Below are 21603 nucleotides of genomic sequence, written 5' to 3' on the forward strand. Positions count from 1 at the left end.
CCCGTTTCGGTAAAAACATGTTGCTGAGTACATTTTTCCATCATGTAACAAACATGGAAATGTCCTAATATTAAATGAATCACCTCAAGAATCAAGATATTTTGGATCGAAATCGAATTATCCGCGATTGATTGTTCATGACTGGCACGTGTACGTCATCACATCGCGTCTTTAACACAAATCCCATGCAGCCTAATCTTAACCCGCATGAGTTTTGTAAACATTTTACTATTCCTGGCAAGTTCTAACTGAAATGGCACCGACTGATAACCAAAAAAGGATCATAGTTTGTGGCAAAAGCTGGTAACTGGAAGAAACCACAAAATACCCTACATGGTGTCAAGAAGAGGAAATGGGTCCTCGACAACAAAGTATTTGAAGGCAGTGTTAAAGAAGGTACGCTTTTAGCTAGTACACTTACAGGTAGAAAGAGACAGTAATGAGATCATTATTGGGGGTTTAGTTAATTCACCCAAATGCAAACACTACACATGAAACATTATAGTCTTTCATATTCTTAAAATGTTTGTGGATATTATGTCCAATATATTCATTATAAATTCAAATTCAATTGTTTAATTTGAATTAAAAGAAATCTGACCACTCCCCATTTAAATAAATTGTCATCTTAATAATTCTTGTTATGCTTTTTGTCTCCAGGGCAAGGGTTTGCTTTAAAAAGAAAGGAAAAAGTCAAACATGAGTACAACAAACTGCTGCGTAAGGAGAAAAGGACCCCTGCGTCCAACGCTCTCTTCAAGGAGGAGTACCCCGAACACCTCCGGCATCTATACGTGGCCGAGGCAGAGAAACTGAGGAACGAGGCCTGGACCCATCGCCTTAACAGGACCAAGCAGAGACTGTTAGGGCAGGAGAAAAGAGAAGAGACAGCTGAACATGATGAAGATGATGCTCCTGCTGAAGCTGCTGAACCAGTTCCAGAAGATGCTGGTGGATCTGAGCAGACAGATGCTGGACCTGTGAACTCTGAACCAGCAGCATCCTCAGAGAAAGACAGGTAAGAAAACATCTGAACACTCTACAACACATCACCTCTGACTGGCAGAGAACTCTCTGCTCCATAGTTTCTCTTGGAATAAAATCACACTGTACATTTTAGATTTAGATTTTCAGTCTAATATTTAATCTTCCATCTGTCACATACTTATGTATATAAAATACCTTGCTTTATATCTTGTTATTGCTCATTTGTAAATTCAACATGTGTATTTTCTACTTTCTTGTTTATTTCTTGTCTTTTAATTTGTATTGTACAATACCATGTCTTGTTATGCTTCTGCAACACAAACATTTCCCAAATTGGGATCAATAAAGTACTATCTTATCTTACTGCATAGTGCTGACATTAAGTGAGCAGTAACACCTGCATTTGTGAGATATTAAGTAGTTAAAGGTCCCATGTCATGCTTTTCCGGTTATTACCCGTCCCCTTGTGTTATGTAGCTTTTTATGCATGTAAACGGTCTGCAGAGTCACAACCCCTCAAAGTACACCCTGTAGCGAGTAAAACTCTAACACAGAGAAGACCTGTCTGTGCTGCCCCAGAACGCCTCGTTGGAGATTTCTCTTTTTCCATTTGTTTCTTCCGGGAACTAATTTGGACCAATCTGCGGACTTCCTCACACTCCGCGGATTTTTCAGCCTGAGACGGCGGGACGCGGCGAGGCTGTGAGTCTGTGCTGTCTCGCCGACCCCACGCTGCAACCAGGAAACCACTCCAGTCATCTTCCGTTCCTCGCAGCAGCGAGCCTCGCAACGTCCCGCCAACACGGCACCCAGACCCCACGCAGCATTCTCATCTGTTTGTCATTACTGGTGTCATTTCCCGGTTGCTAACACACGCCATTGTAAAACATAAACACTGATGTTCCGCTGTAACGGTAGTGGGCTCATCAGAACAGAGTGGGCGAGCTGACCAATCAGAGCACACTGGGCTCACAGGGAGGGGGGGCAGGAGCTCCAACAAGCTGTTTAGGAGAGAGAGGGGCCGTTTCTCAATCGCGAGGATGCTTGCTTGGTAGCACATGTCTTCCGAGTCACTTCCTTCAGAAGCTAGGCAAGAATCCTTCCTGGCATTCGGAAAACGAAGAGTGGAACAGGCGAGCAAGTGTGCAGGTGTGCGTCACATGAGGCCCCGCCTTACATTTTCCACCACAGATTTGGGGAAATTGGACCGTGCGCAAAGCATTGTGGGGATTTGAAGGACGCGAAGTCTACCCATGTGCAGCCTAGAAATTACCCCCAAACCATGGACGCGGCATCGGTGGAATTCCAAGTATGCTGGAGATTGGAACAGTCCTTCGGCGGCACTCGATGACGTAGTATCCTTGAAATATTGGCTTGGAAGCCAGTATCCTCGCGATTGAGAAACGGCCAGTGAATATGGATGTGCATCTCCATCACTGAGGCTGATGCGATGCAATACAATACGATACATTAACGATACATTTGAAACACCAGGCGATGCGATTCACCCCTGTTGCGATACAGTTCGATACGATGCGGTTCAACACGATGCAAAATAATGATACTTCAATATGGTACGACAGAGGATTTTGTTTATTCCTTATATGCAGCAAATCATAAATTAACAAGAAAGTTAGGGATGCACGATAATTATCGGTCCGATAATTAGGAATTATGACGTCATCCCGATAAACCCGATAAAAGTATTAATAGCCCCGATAATATACAATATATTTTTTGGGTAAAAAAAAGAAAAAAATACTGCGGTTTGGGTGGATTGGGATGAGGGGCGCTTGTTTTTCACTCGGCTCCTCCCGTTTGGCCAGTACTGTGGTATTAGTGGTTTAGGAAGAGGGGAGTTCTTCACAAATCCAGCGCTCCCTAATACTTCGAACCTGATCAGTCACCTGAAACATCGCCATCGAAGCGTACGAAGACAATAATACAATACAAAGTGTGTGTGTGTGTGTGTGTGTGTGTGTGTGTGTGTGTGTGTGTGTGTGTGTGTGTGTGTGTGTGTGTGTGTGTGTGTGTGTGTGTGTGTGTGTGTGTGTGTGTGTGTGTGTGTGTATTTTCCCCATAAGGCAAGACCCGCCCAACTCTGTCTCTGATTGGCTTACCCTGAAATGTTACCCCGCATTAACCAATCATCACTCCTCTCTGGTCACTTTCACTTTTCCATGGTACTGTTTAAGGACATCGCTGTATTCGCCTGTAAATTACATCCGCAGGGAGATTCGGTTCAGTTGGATCACTGTGGTCCGATCACATAATGTAACTCAGTAACGCACCCATTTAAATCACAGTAACTATAACGGCGTTACTGAATGGGAATAGGTAACTAGTAACGTTATTAGTTACCGCAAAAGCTAATTGCGTTACAGTAACGCACACACGCGTGTTGGACCTATGTGCAACTCAAGGCATATGCTCGAACCGGAGCTGCCTGGACGCTGCAATCATGTTGCTGAGTGTGCTGACTTTTCGTACAATGTCCCACTGTCTGGCTTCCTGCATCAAGTCAAGTGCTCGGCGCAGTTGTGGCGAAATGTCGCTCCTCTGTTTTCATTTAAACAGCTCCTTATATCCGTTAGAGCAGCTAGCTAGCACCAGATGCTAACAACAACAATGCACGTAAGGTCTCTCTCTCGCTCGCTCGGACCACACATACACACACCCTCCCGGTCCTCCCGATGGCCAGTCGGTGCCTGCCGGTGAGCGTGGAAGTGTGGTCTGCCGCAAGCAGGCGGCAGGAGCGGGGCTGTCAGCATCAGCTTGTAGATGGTATTTTAAACTCGATGCGCTCTGAAACTACGGGGCGGCCAAGGAAAAAAAATACACATGCGTTAATCGCGTTAAAATAATTAGTGGCGTACATTTTTTTTTTTTATCGGTCTTGAGAAGCAGGAAGGTATCGGTTTCAAAAAACCAATATCGTGCATCCCTAAAGAAAGTGCTTTACATATTTGGTGCTCTCTACTAGTACTGCACATCCCATCATGCCGTTTCTTTCCAGAGTAAAGTACAATTGTATAACACCTCACAGTTAAACAATGTAAGGATGCATTGCTCATGATTAACAATGTGTAAATAACAGCTACCATAGTGCCATGCCCATCCAGCTGCCAGCCTGATGTGCTGAACACTCATCCATAGGCTGACTCACCAGTGAGCAGAAAGCAGTGGGTTCTATAACAATACAGAATACAAATAACCTTTCACAAACAGCTCTTTCATAACTGCTTACAGTGAGGAAGACATTTAAACTATTATTGGCCGTCACAGGCTGCTGTAAACTAAACACCACTCTCTGACTGAACACCTCACTGAGTGACTGAACTCATAGTCTAACTTTCAGGTTTCCCTTTTCAGCCGCAGAGCCCATGTCGCCTCTTTATGTGCGTCGCTAAGTTCCTCGTACTACTTGTGTACTTTAAAGTGGCTCGGCATCGTTTACAATTTGCGAGCGATTTTTCAAGTTGTCCGTCTTTCTTGAAAAATCCGAAGTGTTGCCAAACGTTTGATTTGTAGGTATTTTTCGGTGCGCTGTGTTTCTCTCTCTCCTCGACTTCCATGTGTGTTGATACCTGAGACTCTCGGCCCCCGTAGTGCGAAGCAAAGATCGTCTCTGCGGACAGGATGAGAGGATATTATGAATTAATCGTTTTTTTACCGATGCAAAGACGCTACAATCGATGCATCGCAAGTTCACCCCAAACTGTAGCCGATGTGCACTCTCTCAACCGGTGCACTCGCATCTTGAAAGTTTATGCCGATGCGAATCGGTGAATCTTAACATCCCTAGTGAATACACGTAGTTCACAGAGATGCTGTTTGAGAAACCAATGTGAGGAACATTAACAATGTACATCTATTCTAGCAGACCTCAACAATGGAGTTATGATCAGTAGAAATGGGACCTTTAACAGTATTCGACACTAAATGTACCTTTCTAATCTGTTCCAGTCTTCCAATGAGCAACCGCATGAGGAAGAAAATGCAGAAAAAGACGTCCTACGAGAAAACAAAAGAGGAATTTGAGTCAGTGGAAGAAAAACGGAAAAAGAAGAAAGAGGTGAAAGAAGTTTTACGTTAATAATGACTCAACATAGTTTAAGTATTTTAGTTTTTTATGACTTCAATTCAAAAGCAGTCTGACGTTCTACTGATGGGTTTTCTTCTTCTTCTCATTTCTTCTTCTTTTGTATGTATTCCAGGAGTTCCTGACAGACAAGCAGCAGAGAGACGAAGCCATCAAGAAGTACAAACAGAAAAAGGAGGAGACTTTTCAGATACTCAGCAAAAAGACCAAGAAAGGACAACCCAATCTGAACTTACAGATGGAGTATTTGCTTCAAAAGATCACTCAAGGAGCTGGGAAATGAGTCAACGAAGAATATATGGGACCCTGCCTCTATTCGATTGCGCGATTTAAAAAAAAAAAAAAACCAGAGATTACCCGAGGACGACATGGATTGAACTTTTCACACAAAAATATCTCTTTTCAGTGCTGATTTATGTTTAGAGTGGTGTTCTGTTCTTTTTTCAGTATTTTGCCCCAGGAAAAACTGTTTTAATATCAGACCACAAGGTGGCATTGTGAAACCTGAGGAGAAGGGAACATGTGCTTATGTAAGATATTATTACACAATAAATGTTTTATCTTTCTGTAACGTGTTGTTACTTTCATATGGCAAAGACATTTCAGTTGTAGCTTTTACCATGACGTAAAATAATCATTCACTAATCAGTCATTTAGGTTTAACCTTTACAAATCTAAATCCATCCTCAACTTCAGTAAGCTGCAAGTGGTCATAAATCCTGTATAAACAATTACACTTAGTGTTATTAGACTGCTATTGTCATGTTTTCAGACACAACCCTGTTGCATACATGTAGCCCACTGAGAGACCCCCCCCCCTCTCTCGCAGGGGACGCAGGCTGAAAAGCCTCCAGCAGCTTCCTCATGACATCACATGGTCACAGAGTGACTTCTGTAACGTTCATCTGAGGCAAGACTTCCTAAACACCGAGCGCAGCCGCTGCTCTGTTGACACTCAGGCGGAGCTCACTTCTGCTCCTCGTTTGTCAAAAGGTAAGGCTTCTTCTGTTTCTGCTTCATTTGAAGACGCCATTTGGAGGTAACCGCTAAGTATTTTAAAAGCTGCATATGTAGTTAAGTTGAGAGGTTTGGAGCAGAAGGCGTTTCCCACAAGTAAGGTGTTGTTTTAAAGAAAGGCTGCAACCTTTTGTTTTAAAATGACATATTTAGCAGAGTATAACAGATTTTAACGTACAACATACTTGAGATCTGTGCTTTATTATTTTTCAAGAAGTCTTTTGAGGATACAAAGGGGAGTGTATGGTTCTTATGTTCAATTTACAGGTCTTTAACTTTATTGTTTGTTCTCTGGAAAGCTGAAAAACAATGTCTTATTAGAAAGTAAAAAACACTTTCCCATCACAACAGTTAAGAAAACATATTTTGCCTTCAAAATAACATGTCTGTTTCTTACCCCGGCTCTTACACTGCAGGAAAGAGTACAGCGGTGCACTTGTGGTGGGAAAACAAGAATGGCGTGTTGTGTGGTACATTACAGCTCTAAATGCAGCCGCTCCTGCAGGCATTATGCGGTCATGTGTTCTGTATGGCGGGGTCTTAGCATAATCCTTTACACTGTGTTTACATACCTTTGTGAGTTGTTCCTGGCTTATAAGAAAAGGGAAGTACGTATCGGTGTAACAAGTGATCCTGTTCTGATCACTTGTGTCTCAAACATGTCTTCTGTATTTCTGCTGTTCTCTCACAGGAGCCAGTTCTCAGATTAAACCACACGGTTATCAGTGATCTCACCGTCTGATGCTACTTCCTGCCTCCGTCGTCATGGCGACTGCGCAAGCCCCACAGCTTTGTATACAGGGCCAGTGAGGAGGCCTGATGTCTGGTTCCCCTTGTGACTGCCAGTGAAATACATGCTGCGTACACCCCGCGCTGCTCCCTAAAGACCCAGACATGGAGGAGGAGGGCCAGGTGAACGGCTTCGGCCTGAGCCCAGGGAGGAGGCGCTCCGACTGGGGCAGCATCGCCCTGCTGGACAAGACCAAGGAGTTCTTCCAGACCTGCGACGTGGAGGGCAAAGGCTTCATCAGCCGCACAGACATGAGGGTTAGAGATCAGGCTGTGTGTGTTGTTCAAGTGTGTGTGTCAGCTTGAGGTTGGGATGGAGAGACTCAAGTTAAAACATGTCAATCAGAGTTGGGAAGTCCATTTGTTCAAGTACTGCACTTAAGTACAACTTTGAGGTCATTTTACTTTGAATACGTACATTGCCCTGATAATACTTTTTTACTTTTACTTAAGTAAGATTTGGAATGCAGGAATCTTTGTTATAATGTATTATTATAATGCCCATAAAAGGAAATCCATCCCAGTTTATCAAAGTCAAAATGTTGTCAGTTCAAAAACAGAAAAGCAAGACCTCTACATATTTCAGAGGCTTAAAACGGTGTTTTCTGACATTTTTACACGAAGAATTCCGTGACGGATTATCAAATAGTAAATCTGTTGATCTGACTAATCTACTCGTCGTCGCTATTGAAAGTCTAAGCTTTCTAGTTCATCAGGAGAGATATTGATGGCATGACTTCCAAGGTGCAACACAGGATTATATTCTTCAAGATAAATCTGCTGGACACTTTCGTTACTGATTTTATATTTCCTTTAAAGCACAAATTATTTGTTTATGGACGTTTGTTTTCAGTGTCACACTCAACCTTTAAAGTCTCTTATTCTTTTTTGAAAATGTAATGCTGCTCTGTGAATGCAATAATAATAATAATAATAATAATGGGTTTAATTTATAACGCACTTCATATCTGAGTTCAGATATGCTACAAGCATTTAGCATGAAGCCTCCGTTAGGAAGAACAGTAGGTCAAGCAGACATTTACCTGGGCCCAGTGCAGTGTCCAGCGGTGCTGTCGTCATGACAGTAAGCGGGAAACACCGTCACTGTGCCGTCCTCGCTCAATCTGGTTGTTTTGTTCCTAACCTTTGCTGAAGGAGCACTTCACCCACGAACACACGAACAGTGGCAGAGAAGCACCATTGATGGAAATGTTTAGGTTCACCTCATTCCGTCTCTCACACACACACAAATCATCTTACTGGTGGTAACCACACACACGCGCCTCTTCAAAGCGCTAACCGTGTCCGAGCTGTCGGTTGAATAGGACAGGGCCCTTGCTAGCGTCAGGCCTTTTGTTGCTGTTGTTTGTGTTCAGGGTTTCTAAGAAGAGCTCTCTTCAGTGACACGTCAACAAGAAGAGCTCTGCTCCAGTGTTCGCTCTGCGCTCGCTGCGTGAGGAATATCAAAACCGAGCTGGAGTATACAATCACTTTTACAGGAGAAGCACTCATCGTGTACTTACTGTGAGTGGAAGTAGAAGTACCAGAGTGTAGGAATGCTCTGTTAAAAAGTAAAAGTCCTATATTCACAGTTACTCAAGTAAAAGTACAAAAGTATTAGCATCATAATATACTTAAAGTAGCGACAGTAAAAGTAGTCATTGTGCAGATTGGTCCATTTCAGAATAATATATATGATATGTTTTATAATGATTGATCATGAAAGTGTTCTCAAAGCTGGTGAAGGTGCAGCTAGTTTGAATGACTTTGTATACTGCAGGGTAGCTGGTGGATTTACTCCATGTGCAAAGTAACTAAAGATATTAAATAAATGTAGCGGAGTAAAAGTACACAATTTACCTCTGAAATGTAGTGGAGTAGAAGTACAAAGTAGCGAAACATTTAAATACTCAAGTAAGCAAATGTACCTCAAAATTGTACCTAAGTTCAGTACTTAAGTAAGTCTACTTAGTTACTTTACACTACTGTTTATAGGTGACATTTATTGAATCTAACTCCCAACCACGTCCAACTTAATATGTGCGCTGCTGATACTCCCTGCTGAGTTTTGTATGGCAGCATTTGAACACATTGTGTGTGTGTGTGTGTGTGTGTGTGTGTGTGTGTGTGTGTGTGTGTGTGTGTGTGTGTGTGTGTGTGTGTGTGTGTGTGTGTGTGTGTGTGTGTGTGTGTGTGTGTGTGTGTGTGTGTGTGTGTGTGTGTGTGTGTGTGTTCCTGCAGAGGCTCCACAGACAGCTGCCTCTGTCTGCAGAGGAGCTGGAGGACGTGTTCGACTCTCTGGATACGGACCACACGGGTTACCTCACGCTGGAGGCGTTCTCCTCTGGCTTCAGTAGGTCTCCTGCCCTCTCGCGCTTCTATCTGTACAGCTTACTTTGATCTTACACTATTTGAGCTCTTAATGCTTCGGCACCCTCATATCTCACCGGTTCACTCTAGTTGTATGTCCCTGGACGAGCCCTGAGGTCCTCTTCAAATGGCTTTTTAAATAATCCTGAAGTCCCTGTCTATCTATTATAACATGATGTCATGCTGCATGCATGCAAAAAGATGTTACTGTTCGACCTGAAGTTCATTTCTTGTGTTTTGCTTTGATTTGTGTGCCATGTTGCAAAATGTACTATACAAATAAAGCTTTATTATTATCTTTCAAATGACAATCAAATATGAGTCCAGAAAGTAACTCAGAAGGTCGCTCTCAGAGGAAAAGACATGCTGCTGCAACACTTGAATACATCCTCTGTGGGTTTCTCTCAGGTCAGTTCCTGCATGGCCGGAGGATCTCTGTGACTGATGAGCAGAATCCGGCCCCCGGCCACGGCATTAGGGCCAAAGAAGCCCTCTATCAGAGCCAATGGGAAGCCAAGCTGTCGGGGGTCGATAGTGAGGAGGAGGGACACTTCTGTATGCTGCTGGAGAGCCTGGGGGCCAGTAACGTGTTTGAGGAGTGAGTGCAATCCCTGTGTGGTTTTCTGTGGTGTGTTTCAGCAAAGATAATTCCTTCTTGACACATGAATCCCCCCCCCCAGTCCAGGTGAGGTGCGCAGTCTCTGGGCTCAGCTCCGGCGGGACGAGCCTCACCTTCTGTCCAATTTCGAGGAGTTCCTGACCAGGGTCACACACCAGATCAAAGAAGCCCACCAGGAGAAGAAGGAGATGGAGAGCGCCCTGCAGAGGTAAAGTGCAGTGGTGTACATTTACTTAAGTATTGTACTTGAGTACGATTTGGAGTACTTTACTTGAGTATTTTTATTTGATGCAACTTATACTCCACTACAATTTGAAAGCCAATATTGTACTTTTTACTCCACTACATTTATTTGACAAAATTAGTTACTTGTTACTTTACAGATTTAGCTAAAACTAAATAATAAATTAACAAATAAACTATGATATATAATTATTTAAATTGATTAAAACTAGTTCCACCTAACAGCTGTGTTTATCACATCAATGCATCAAAATTAAATATCCAATCATTAATATATCTGATTCTAAAATGGGGCATTATGAACAGTAAGTACTTTTACCTAAGTCAAATCTGGAGTACTTCTCACACCACTGGGCAGTACACACTTGTACTTGAAGCTCGAAAGGAGAGAGAATTCCCTTCAGCTGTGGAGGGGCAGAAGGAAAAAGGTTATTCCGGCTAAGAGAGAATGGAAACACTGGGATACAATTGTGTAGTGTATTACCGCAGCAGTGAGGATTCTGGGTGGAAAAGTCCACATCTCTCAATTGGTTCCCACACTCTTAAGTGTTTAAGTACTGTACTGTATGTACCATGTGAAGCTAACATTCTTCTAGTCGCCAAAATAATCTGTGTGTGTGTGTGTGTGTGTGTGTGTGTGTGTGTGTGTGTGTGTGTGTGTGTGTGTGTGTGTGTGTGTGTGTGTGTGTGTGTGTGTGTGTGTGTGTGTGTGTGTGTGTGTGTGTGTGTGTGTGTGTGTGTGTGTGTGTGTATCCCTACCCCACGTTGGTCCTGCATGCAACATTTCCCTGGACTTGGTAAATGTAGTACAACCCTTTTATCCATATCAAATGACCAGTAATCTGGGGGCCCGCTCTGAAGTCCCCCCACCTCCTGCTGCTGGGCAAATCCATTCAGACTGTGCATGAGAGGAAATTAAAAGTGATACGCATTTCTTTTTTTATATAGATTCACCAGCAGCATTTTGGAAAGCATTATACAACATTTACAAACTGCAGTGTGCTAAGAATATGTGATTTCTCCAACCTGCGTACTTCCCCCTGGCACAGCAGCTCGTTATTCTCTGGACTAATTAGCTGTTTGGGTCTTAGCAGCTGTTAGAGTGAAGTAAACACCTCTCCGTATTCTTCTGAAGATGAAGCTAAGTTGCTGCGTGTCTGCAGGTTTGTGTGTTGAGTATTTACACGTGAGCCGGCCTGAGACAACAATGGCGCTCTGTTCCTGGATATTGTATTATGTCATTGATTCAACGTTATGATTGTAATGTCTTTACTGTCCCCGTGCAGGAAGTCTGCAACACATGACAGTGAGATCCGGTATTTATACGAAGAGATGGAGGCGCAGATAAAAAATGAGAAGGACAGGCTGATACTGAAGGTACAGGAGCGCAGACACACACACACACACACACACACACACACACACACACACACACACACACACACACACACACACACACACACACACACACACACACACACACACACACACACACACACACACACACACACACACACACAACACACACACACACACACACACACACCACACACACACACCTCAACAATAGAACAAAATAGCAGATATTTAAAGTCCCACTCCACTCAAACATGTTTTCTTTATTGTCTCTTCACTTGATTCCTTGGCCTTCACACTGCGGAATGGTTTATTTGTGGAGGGTATTTTACTCATGTCACTTCTCATCACCATATGACCTTTAACCTTTCTTCCTCTGGTCGAGCAGGACTCTGAGCGTATTCAGCTGCGCAGCGTCGACCTGGCGCACCAGCTGTCTTCAAAAGAGAAAGAGCTGGAACATATTTTCCAGAAGCAGAAAAGGGTGAGTTCATGGTTTTAACCCACGAGTCGAGATAGATCAGGATAGCATCTCTTCAAAGGGCTCGTTAAACAGACCTTTGGAATTATGTCCAATATAAATAATTAAGAGAAAAAAAGATGGATTCTATTCTTGCGAATTTACTTTCAAACTTAAAAACATGAAAGGATAGATTATATCAAAGTTAATATGAAATATGTTTCATGGAAAAGTTATAATTTTCTCTTAAAGAGGAAAACAAATATGTTAATGTTAATAAATAATGATATAAAAGAAAAACCTCTGGAGAAGAAGTTTAAAATTAATATTAAACATATGGCATATGTTTTTAGTTTCAAATGAACAAGATGCAGTGTCTATTTACTGCCAATATTCCTGATACTTTGTAAAATAAGGAATTTTAAATATATTTTTCCATAAATCAAAACAAAGTTTATTCATATAACAAACATTATGTGAGAGATAATTAAAATGATAAGAAAATGATAAAAGACATGATAGAATGTGAAATACAAATAAAACGAAATAAAATACATAAAACAGATCTGTGGTTTTGCTACAGTGTACTGAATGGCATTAATCCTTCCCTCCAGCTAACATGTGCTGCTGGGAGGGATTTTAAAGAGCCGCCACACGGTTCCCTCTCCTCTGCAGACACTCTCTAAGTACTCTCACCCGGCATTAGTGCAATTCATTCCTGTGAACATTCCCCTCTCCCTCTCTCAGTTAGAGCTCCAGTGCCGAGAGCTGAACAGCGAGAAGCAGGAGAGCCACGTGGAGAACGTCAAGCTGAAGATGACCAACGACGAGCTGTCCCGAGCGCTAGAGAACACCAGCCAGGAGCTGGGGCTGGCCCAGGATCAGCTGGGCCTGCTGCAGGAGCAGGCCGCCCAGCTGCAGCAGGAGAAGGAGATGTGGGTACACCTCCAACACATGACTGAGTATCGTTTTTAACATTCATTTAAAGGTCTAATATGTTGCGTTTTCACATTAGACCTATGTTTTCACATGTTTGGTCACCTGCACTGGCATCGTATCCCCTTTTGAGCTTGTGTCAGTTTCGTGGTTTTTAATGCCAGAAGCTGTCATAAAATCAGAATTGGTTTTATTACCAATTAGTTTGACACGTGTGAAGAATTTGCTTTAAATGGTGCATACAAAGACACAGAAAGAATAATACCTAGAAAAAAATAGCACTTTTTCTAAAGCTAATTTAAAGCAACAAAATACAAATAAGTGAGAAACTTAGGACAGTCAAACATAGTACAAATGGCCCTTATAACCAGCTTGAAGCCACGTTTTTACAACCGATGTTTAGATCTTGGTTGTTTTCACCATAACCAGATGAAGGATTTTAGGTCACCAGTTATCAGAGCTAGCAGCGTGGACAGGAGACATTGATTCTTAACTTAAAACTGCTCTATTTAGTGTTTTAACTTATCAGATTATTAAATTGAGGAAACATGGGTCTAAAGATAACAACTCCCATGATCCCACGCTACTTCACGACGCTACCAAATGCTGTCTTTTGTTATTGTTTTGATGTTGAGCCCCCTAGTGGCAGAACGTCATATTGTGCTTTAAAAAGTGATCCTTAGATCATCTTATTTCTAAGTCTATAAACCCACACGTACTTCTACAACATATTAAATATACATTTCTTGTTTCAGGGAAATGTACAGAGTAACGGAGGGACTGCAGAGAGAGAAGCAGAGCCTCATGAAGCAGCTTGACCTCCTCAGGTATGATCACTTCATCCCAACACATCTGGGTTCTACTTTAACTTTTTTGCATTTGGTTAAAGCAAGTTTTTCAGAAACAAAGGTGCTGCTTATGCTTCTTTATGCATAGCAGGTTTAATTGCTCTCATTCATTTCTCTTTTCAATCTTCACAGAGAGATGAACAAACATTTAAAAGATGAGCGAGACATATGCCGAGGCGTGGTGAGTATACATTGCATGGAATTGCATTGCATTGCTGCTTCATCTGTCATGGCAACGCCTGATGGATCAAATACCCATCTAACACCAAGATACTTCCCATTTGTTTCAATAAGCCTCGAACATCCCTCAGAAAGAAGCAGAAGCAGAGAGCGGGCCTCAGCAATATGTTCGATGACAGCAGCGAGCCGCCCAAAAGGTGATTCATTTAACTTCCAAACACTAATCATCTGGGACAAAGAAGAAATTCCCGCCTCAGTGCGATGTGAAATTCTTGAATAAAAAAAAGACGATAACAATGGCAATTATTAAACAAATTACAAGGAATTGGCAAAAAGATAATAACGTAATAACTCACAATGGAATAGTTTAGTAAAATCACCATGAGAATCAGAAACCAAGTTCATATCTTTGACGAAAGATGGGGAAATTATTAGAAAGCATTTATAATGACCAGGTGGTAAGATCTGCCAATGAATGTACGTATGAGTATTGATGTTGTATCCATTATGTTTAAGCTATATCTTATAAATTAATTACTATTTATGTTTTTTTTAACTTAATTTCCAAATTGTTAATGTATGCATCTATCTGTGTTTATTTGATTGTGTGTGCCTACATCTAAAGAGGAAAAACAGAGGATTCCGTACCTAATCATCTGAAGTAACTGTTCTGTGACTACAATCCGAAACATGAGTGCTTTGGCCTCCGTATATTTACCCAGCATGCCCTCTGTTTCTCCTCTGTTCTCCAAAGAGCCCCACTGTTTGTGGACGGGTCCTACCAGTCTCTGGAGGCCTTGCCTATAGAGCTCCTTCAAATCGTGTTTGTTGCTTCCTCCTCCTGTAGCGAGGACGACACCCCCACCCCCCCTTCCACTGTAAGCACTTCAACATTTCAACGCCCCGCAGGGAGGAAAAACGTTGGCTTAGCTAACGGTTACGCCCACCCCGCTCCACCCAAAGCACACGACGTGAAGGCAAAGGCCAAAAAATCACCCGGCAAGATGGCCGCCACAAAGCGAGTTACGGGGAAAGAGAGGGAAAGAGCAAAGAGAGTGGACATCAAGAAGAAGACGGGGATGGAGGACGAGGCTTTGGACGCCCCCCCGGACGGGTGGCCCCTCCGGAGGGTCATCTCCATCGAGGAGGACCCACCTGCCCCACCTGCTCCTCGGGGGGCCTCAACCTTTACTGCACCAGCTCAGTGAGGAAGAGGACGAGGAGGATGAGGATGAGGATGAGGAACCTCAGAGTGACATTGAAACTAGTGTTGTCATAGGAGAAGACCTCTCCGCCAGCCCATCCTCAAATCCTGTGTCAGCAGTAGCATCAGTGAGGAAATCCCGCTTTACCCGCGCCAAAAAGACGCCAATGTCTCCAAGAGGACAGCCTGTGGGGAAGGAGACCCAGCAAGTATGTCCACTTCACTACTTTACCCCTCTAAACATCCTGAAAAGTCTTAAAGTTGCTATTTTTGAATTTAAGCTCATACTTTGGCTCGTCTTTAGATTTATATATTTTTTTTTTACTGTAATGTTTTAATTGGTTCTCCTTACAGTATGTGACCTGTACTAAAGAAAGTAACAGGATAAAAGTAGTACATGAAACAGAGCAGATTAAGCTCAGTTAGAGACAGACAAATCTGTGGAGACAATATGACATTTTCTCAGTTGTGGTCTTAAAAAGCATTACATTCGATTACAAAACAGAAACCCTGTTATTACCACAGAGATAATGACCCAGATAAAATATTAGAATCTGCAGAGGTGGAACGAGTACTCAGATCTTATACTTCACTTAAGTAAATGTTACAGGACCACAATCTAAAAATACTCCGTAAAAGTCCTGCATTCAGAATATTACTTAAGTAAAAGTACAATAGTATTACATAGAGGAGGAAACCCTCTTTAATTGTCACACATACATTCTACTTATATGCAATGCCTTGTTTTGTTTAAATTCCCAATTGTGGATCAATAAAGTACGTCTTATCTTATGTTATGCACACAGCACTCAGTGAAATTTTTTTCTGAAAAAAAAGTTTGCTTGTTTATAATTAAATTTGAATTTATTTGGCAGCTGTTAAAGAATGAGATAACATTAATAACTTGTTATGCTGCCAGGTACTTCCATTATAATACATCTTAGTGTATTAATTTATTACATTTTTGTATTAATAATAAAAACCTGCAAAAGTAACTTATGTTGTCAAATAAATGTATTGGAGTAGAAGTATAAAGGAACATAAAAAGACAGCAAATGTACTTAGTTACTGTTCACCACTGAGTATCTGCCCCTGCCTCTCTTATCTGCTCCAGAATACCCATGAAGCCCCCCTGTTTGTCCCGGACCGCCTGTTTAAAGTGGTTCTGGTGGGGAACTCTAGTGTTGGCAAGACGTCCCTGCTCCGCTCCTTCTGTGAGGGCCGCTTCCACCCCGCCACCACTGCAACTGTGGGTGAGAAGAGAAGCATCGTGATGATAGTGTTCATGGGGGAGGGGTGACCTCTGACCTGCATCACATGAAGGGGCTTGTAGAGTCACACTGCCTGGCACACATTGTACTGCAGATTATGTCACTTGTGATAAATCTTTCCTCTTGCTTTAATTGTTCCCAAATCCTCCCTCGAGCCTTGTTATCTTCCCTTTGCCCTCCAAAAACCCCCCTTCTCCCCTTCTTCTCTGGAATGAGGAACAGTAAGTATCCCGACTCTCCAGACCCCCTAGTGGCCATTTTTGTGTTTTTCGCTCTGTCAAAAAACAATACAAATTGACAAATGTAAGTTAAATCAGAGGTGGGAGAAGTACGCAGACTGTAGTACTTAAGTAAAAGTAGAAGTACCAGACTGTAGGAATACTCTGTTACAAGTAAAATATAAAGTATTATCATCAAAATATACTTACCGACTTACCGACAGTAAAAGTAGTCATTGTGCAGATTCTGATTGGTCCATTTCAGAATAATATATATGATATGTTTTATAATGATTGATCATGAAAGTGTTCTCAAAGCTGGTGAAGGTGCAGCTAGTTTGAATGACTTTGTATACTGCAGGGTAGCTTGTGGATTTACTCCAGATGGAACTAAAGTCTGATTCAAGACTTGATTATATTTCACATCATTCATCCACATCTGAAAAGTAACTAAAGGTATTACATACATGTAGTGGAGTGAAAGTACACCATTGACCTCTGAACTGTATTGGAATAGACACAAAAAGAAGCGTAAAATGGAAATACTCAAGTAAAGTAAAAGTATCTCAAAATGGTGCTTACACTACTTGAGTAAATGTACTTAGTTTAGAAGTGTGGCTGTTCTGTATTAAACTTCTCCTCGGATGACTTTGTGTGACATCCTTCTGGTGTTTGTTGTGTCTCGATCAGGGGTTGACTACAGTGTGAAGACCCTGACCCTGGACAACATGCAGGTGGCCATGCAGCTGTGGGACACGGCAGGGCAGGAGAGGTGAGTTTAGTCTTATATATTTGAGATAGGAAACAAGTGCAGCCATGGGATGTTTTCTTCTTTTTTTTATATATATTCTTTATATTTTTGTTATTGTGATCCCTTATTGTAGTTTCTCAGAAAGAGAACAAAAAGAAACCAAATAACTTGCTAATACTGACAGTTGTAATAGAGAACAAAAACTTAAATATGTTCAGCTTAAACATATCTTGCATTTTTCCTGAAGTTTATAGAGGAAATAAAGTCAATTTCACAACATAATCAATATGGTATTTCAATTATTATAATTCACTAGTAGCTACACACCCAAATACTATATAAAAGTATAAATACTTATATAAAGTCCTGACAGTTTTTGGACATATAAATGGCAGTATTTCTTTAATCCCAGGTTAAAATTATGTAAACTGATGTTCACTTACAGTAAACCTAAAGAAAGAAAATAAAACTTTAGGTGTGTTTTTCCTTAGTAAAGTACAAATCAACAAATATCAGTGCACAATTAGTATATACATTTAAAATATGAGTTGAAATATATGCACAATTTAAAGTAGATTTTCGTGTACTATTATGCAGAATGCTTTATTGATTGACTGAAATCACTTTTGTTGCATATTTCAAGATGTACTTTCAATACAGTCCAGTAGTCGTGTTTAGGGAGCTTCAGATAGTCATACATGTGTTGAGTGGATCAGTGTGGTGACTGCCCTGTGATTGGCCCAGGTACCGCAGCATCACCAAGCAGTTCTTCAGGAAGGCAGACGGGGTGGTGGTGATGTTCGACGTGACGGTGCAGGAGAGCTTCAAGGCCGTCAAACCCTGGCTCACCAATGTTCAGGTTTGACCTTTGACCCAGCACAGTCTCCTGTAACGCTAAGATTATGGTGGTTTAGTAATGATACACTGATTTATATTACCTAATTCTTTTCAGTGTTTAAGTCTAGGGTGCACTTGCAAAGAGTAGAAATAATTTTTTTATTGAATTGAATATGCTATTCCTTACGCTTAATGTTAATAATATCCTACTTTAAAATGTGGACCTCACTGTCAACATGTATGTATTTAACTTTTAGTTCTGTTTTATTTTCTATTTTAAGATGTTTCTATTTTGTGATGAAAAAATTATCCCAAATTAGGACCAATAAAGAACATTTTATCTTAATTTAAAATGTTTTGTATATACACATTTTATAGATCGCAGGAGGATAACTTAACCTTCTTCCTTAATTGCTCCCTCTTAAAAGAGTAGGCGGTGGAAATAACAAAAGGTGCTCACAAGGAGGAAAAAACTAGCACAACAAAAAGAGGGCTTAATAAAAAATGATGCCAACAAAATAACAAAACCTGACATGAGTGAAAAGCGATCCTTTCAGAGCTGAGGCTTGGCACGACCATTCGGGGAAACAAACAAGACAAACTGACACAGGACTATTTAAACAAGAGGTGAGTGAGAAAAGGTGGAAACAATCAGGGGCGGGGCAGACGCTGATGAAGGCGGGAAAACACACCTGAAAGGAAAGACAAGGTAAATACAAAATAAAACAGGAAATTACAGACAAAATACATAAACAAAACTAACACATTAGACGAGACACAACGATAATTTCTAGATCTAGACAAGTTGTTATGATCCTAAAGTACATTTATATATTGTCCAGTTCCAGGTACCGGTGACTAAATGTGTCTGCCTTTTTTCGAAACACCGTGATCTGTAAGTCGTGATGCGCGTGTGTAAATGATAAACTGAGGCATTCAATTGTTGAAATTGCACTTTTTAAGAAATGTCAGGTTGCTCATAATGTTTTTAAAACGATAGTTCATTCAACGTGAACATTTTCAATACAAACAAAGCGATGCATTTGGAGTTGTCGTTATTATGCTATGATTTAATTGGCTGTGTGGCCCCTGAGCTAAAATGAGTTTGGTTGAAGTGTTTTTATCATTTGCAGGTCGTACTATTCCTTATTCGTGCGTGTGTCTCCCGTAGTTAAACAATTGGACCATCCATACATGTAAGAAAGATTCTGAAGATGGCTCCTGTGCTAAATCACTGCACTCCTCTTTTTTCAGGAGGCAGCAGAAGAAGGGATCCCCGTCCTCCTTTTGGGCAACAAGATGGACATGGATGCAGAGAGGGAGGTGTCCTTCAAAGAAGCCGAGCAACTGGCCTTCGTGAGTTTATTTCCAAGCTTGTCGATCATTCAGTTTACGTGCTCACTTAAAACCATTTTTCTGTTTTGATCCCCGCGTAGGAAAACAAGGTGATGTTCTTTGAGGTCAGCGCGTACACTTCGAAGAACGTGACAGAGTCCCTGACGCACCTGGCCAGGTAAGAGGCAGACTGTGAATCACTTATACACCAGAGGTGGAAGAAGTACTCAGATGCTTTACTTGAGTCAAAGTACCAATATGTGTACTGTGTATGTAATTATACTTGACATTTCTAGATAATATTGCTGCAGCAAGTAGCACTTTACTGTTGGAGACAAACAAAGTTCTGGTGACTTTGAGTAACATATTTAAATAATGTTTTTTGTGACCTAAAGATTTAGTCCACTAGTTTAATAAAGATGTTTTTTAGTTTTTTAGAAGTAGCTGAAGCTGTTTAATAAATGTAGTGGAGTAGAAGTATAATGTAGCATTACATGAAAACAATCAAGTAAAGTACCTCATATTTTTACACAAGTACAGTACTTGAGTAAATGTACTTAGTTACTTCCCACCACTGCAACAGTCTCACCAGCAAGCATAATTTAAAGTATAAAAAGTAAAAGTAATTATAGGACTGAAAAACTGCCTTTATGTGTATATATAATTATATTTTATAAGCGACATTTCTAGATAATATTGTTACATCAAGTAGCATTTAACTGTTGAAGACAAACAAAGTTCTGATTGACTTTTAGTCAAATATTTAAATAATTTGACTCTTTTGTGACTTAAAGAGAGTCCACTCATATCCACCTCTACTATATTTTAGAGATGCATTTAGTTAAAAGTAGCTCAAGCTTTAAACTCATGACATGTGGTGGAGTAAAATGATATAATTTTCCTTTTTAAATGAAGTGGAGCTGAGGCATAAAGTAGCAGTAAATGGAAACAACTGAAATGTTGACTTTAATTAAATGTCAACATATTCCACATAACTGTATTAGGTTAGCAATACTATTAAGTTTAAATAAACAATATGTAGGTTCAACTTAATAGTATTGCTTTCAACTAAGCTAATACACTTATGTGAAATCTGTTGACATAATACATTTAATTAAAGTCAACATTTCAGTTACTTTTTATTCACCTCAAAATTGGAGTTGAGTAAATGTACTTGGTTACTTCCCACTCTGCTCTACACATTCTGCTCATGATAAACAGACGGCTCGTGTGTGTGTGTGTGTGTGTGTGTGTGTGTGTGTGTGTGTGTGTGTGTGTGTGTGTGTGTGTGTGTGTGTGTGTGTGTGTGTGTGTGTGTGTGTGTGTGTGTGTGTGTGTGTGTGTGTGTGTGTGTGTGTGTGTGTGTGTGTGTGTGTGTGTGTGTGTGTGTGTGTGTGTGTGTGTGTGTGTGTGTTCCCTCAGAGTGCTGATGGAGCAGGAGGACAGGGTGAGAGACACCACAGTGGTTCTGAGTGCTCAGCCCGTGAAGAAGAAGGCCTGCTGCAAGTGAAGGGGACACTCAATCTGCCAAGTGCTACATCACTTTTTGCAGTCTTGTAAGACAGCAATGAAATCATTGTTGGACTTTATCGTAGACGGTCTTCTAACAAGCAGTCTTTTTGGCGCAAACATGAAGAACTGCTGTTTTAATGAGGCTCAGAGGAAGACTTAATTGATAATAAGGTGCTTCTATTTCCTGTAAATAATGCTGTGCTGCCTAATCACAGTAGTGCTGTCTATAAGATTTAAAATGGAAATATATTCTGTATCATAATCACTTTTAATCTTTACCCAATATGTTAATGTAGTTTTATTTAATGTTGACTCTCAAAATGAAGTAAATTATTTGTAATTCATTATAACTGTTTCAATGAAAATCACGTAAAAAGTCAGATTCTTTAACACTTTATTCATCGTCGTGTTTTTTTTTGTTCGTTCGTCCGATCTAAACAAAGTGGAACATGTCATATTGCATCTTTGTTTTTTTGAGCATTCTGTGTTGTTCTGTTTTATTCTGGCACCAAAGTACATTTTGCTCTGAACTATCCTTAATTAAAGAAATAAAGAAAATTACATTTGG

The 21603-nt window shown here is 40.9% G+C and overlaps 2 protein-coding genes across 2 annotated transcripts; both read left to right on the forward strand.

Annotated features, from left to right (window-relative positions):
* The first annotated feature begins 87 nt into the window (after window positions 1–87).
* Window positions 88–5655, forward strand: ccdc59 (coiled-coil domain containing 59). Its single transcript, XM_034112411.2, is given in 5 exon segments — window positions 88–273; window positions 275–396; window positions 661–1018; window positions 4954–5062; window positions 5205–5655. Coding segments are annotated over 5 exon segments (777 nt in total). The 5' UTR covers window positions 88–253; the 3' UTR covers window positions 5373–5655.
* A 319-nt stretch (window positions 5656–5974) lies between these two features.
* Window positions 5975–21596, forward strand: cracr2ab (calcium release activated channel regulator 2Ab). The gene is given in 19 exon segments (XM_034112406.1): window positions 5975–6082; window positions 6798–7153; window positions 9137–9248; window positions 9674–9863; window positions 9946–10092; window positions 11414–11504; window positions 11872–11967; window positions 12691–12878; window positions 13635–13706; window positions 13860–13908; window positions 14022–14104; window positions 14662–15058; window positions 15060–15320; window positions 16226–16364; window positions 17291–17372; window positions 18096–18210; window positions 19443–19544; window positions 19625–19701; window positions 20946–21596. Coding segments are annotated over 18 exon segments (2442 nt in total). The 5' UTR covers window positions 5975–6082; window positions 6798–7000; the 3' UTR covers window positions 21034–21596.
* The last annotated feature ends 7 nt before the right edge of the window (window positions 21597–21603 follow it).

Source organism: Pseudochaenichthys georgianus, chromosome 23, assembly GCF_902827115.2.
Source record: "Pseudochaenichthys georgianus chromosome 23, fPseGeo1.2, whole genome shotgun sequence".
NCBI classification, from domain to species: Eukaryota; Metazoa; Chordata; class Actinopteri; order Perciformes; family Channichthyidae; genus Pseudochaenichthys; species Pseudochaenichthys georgianus.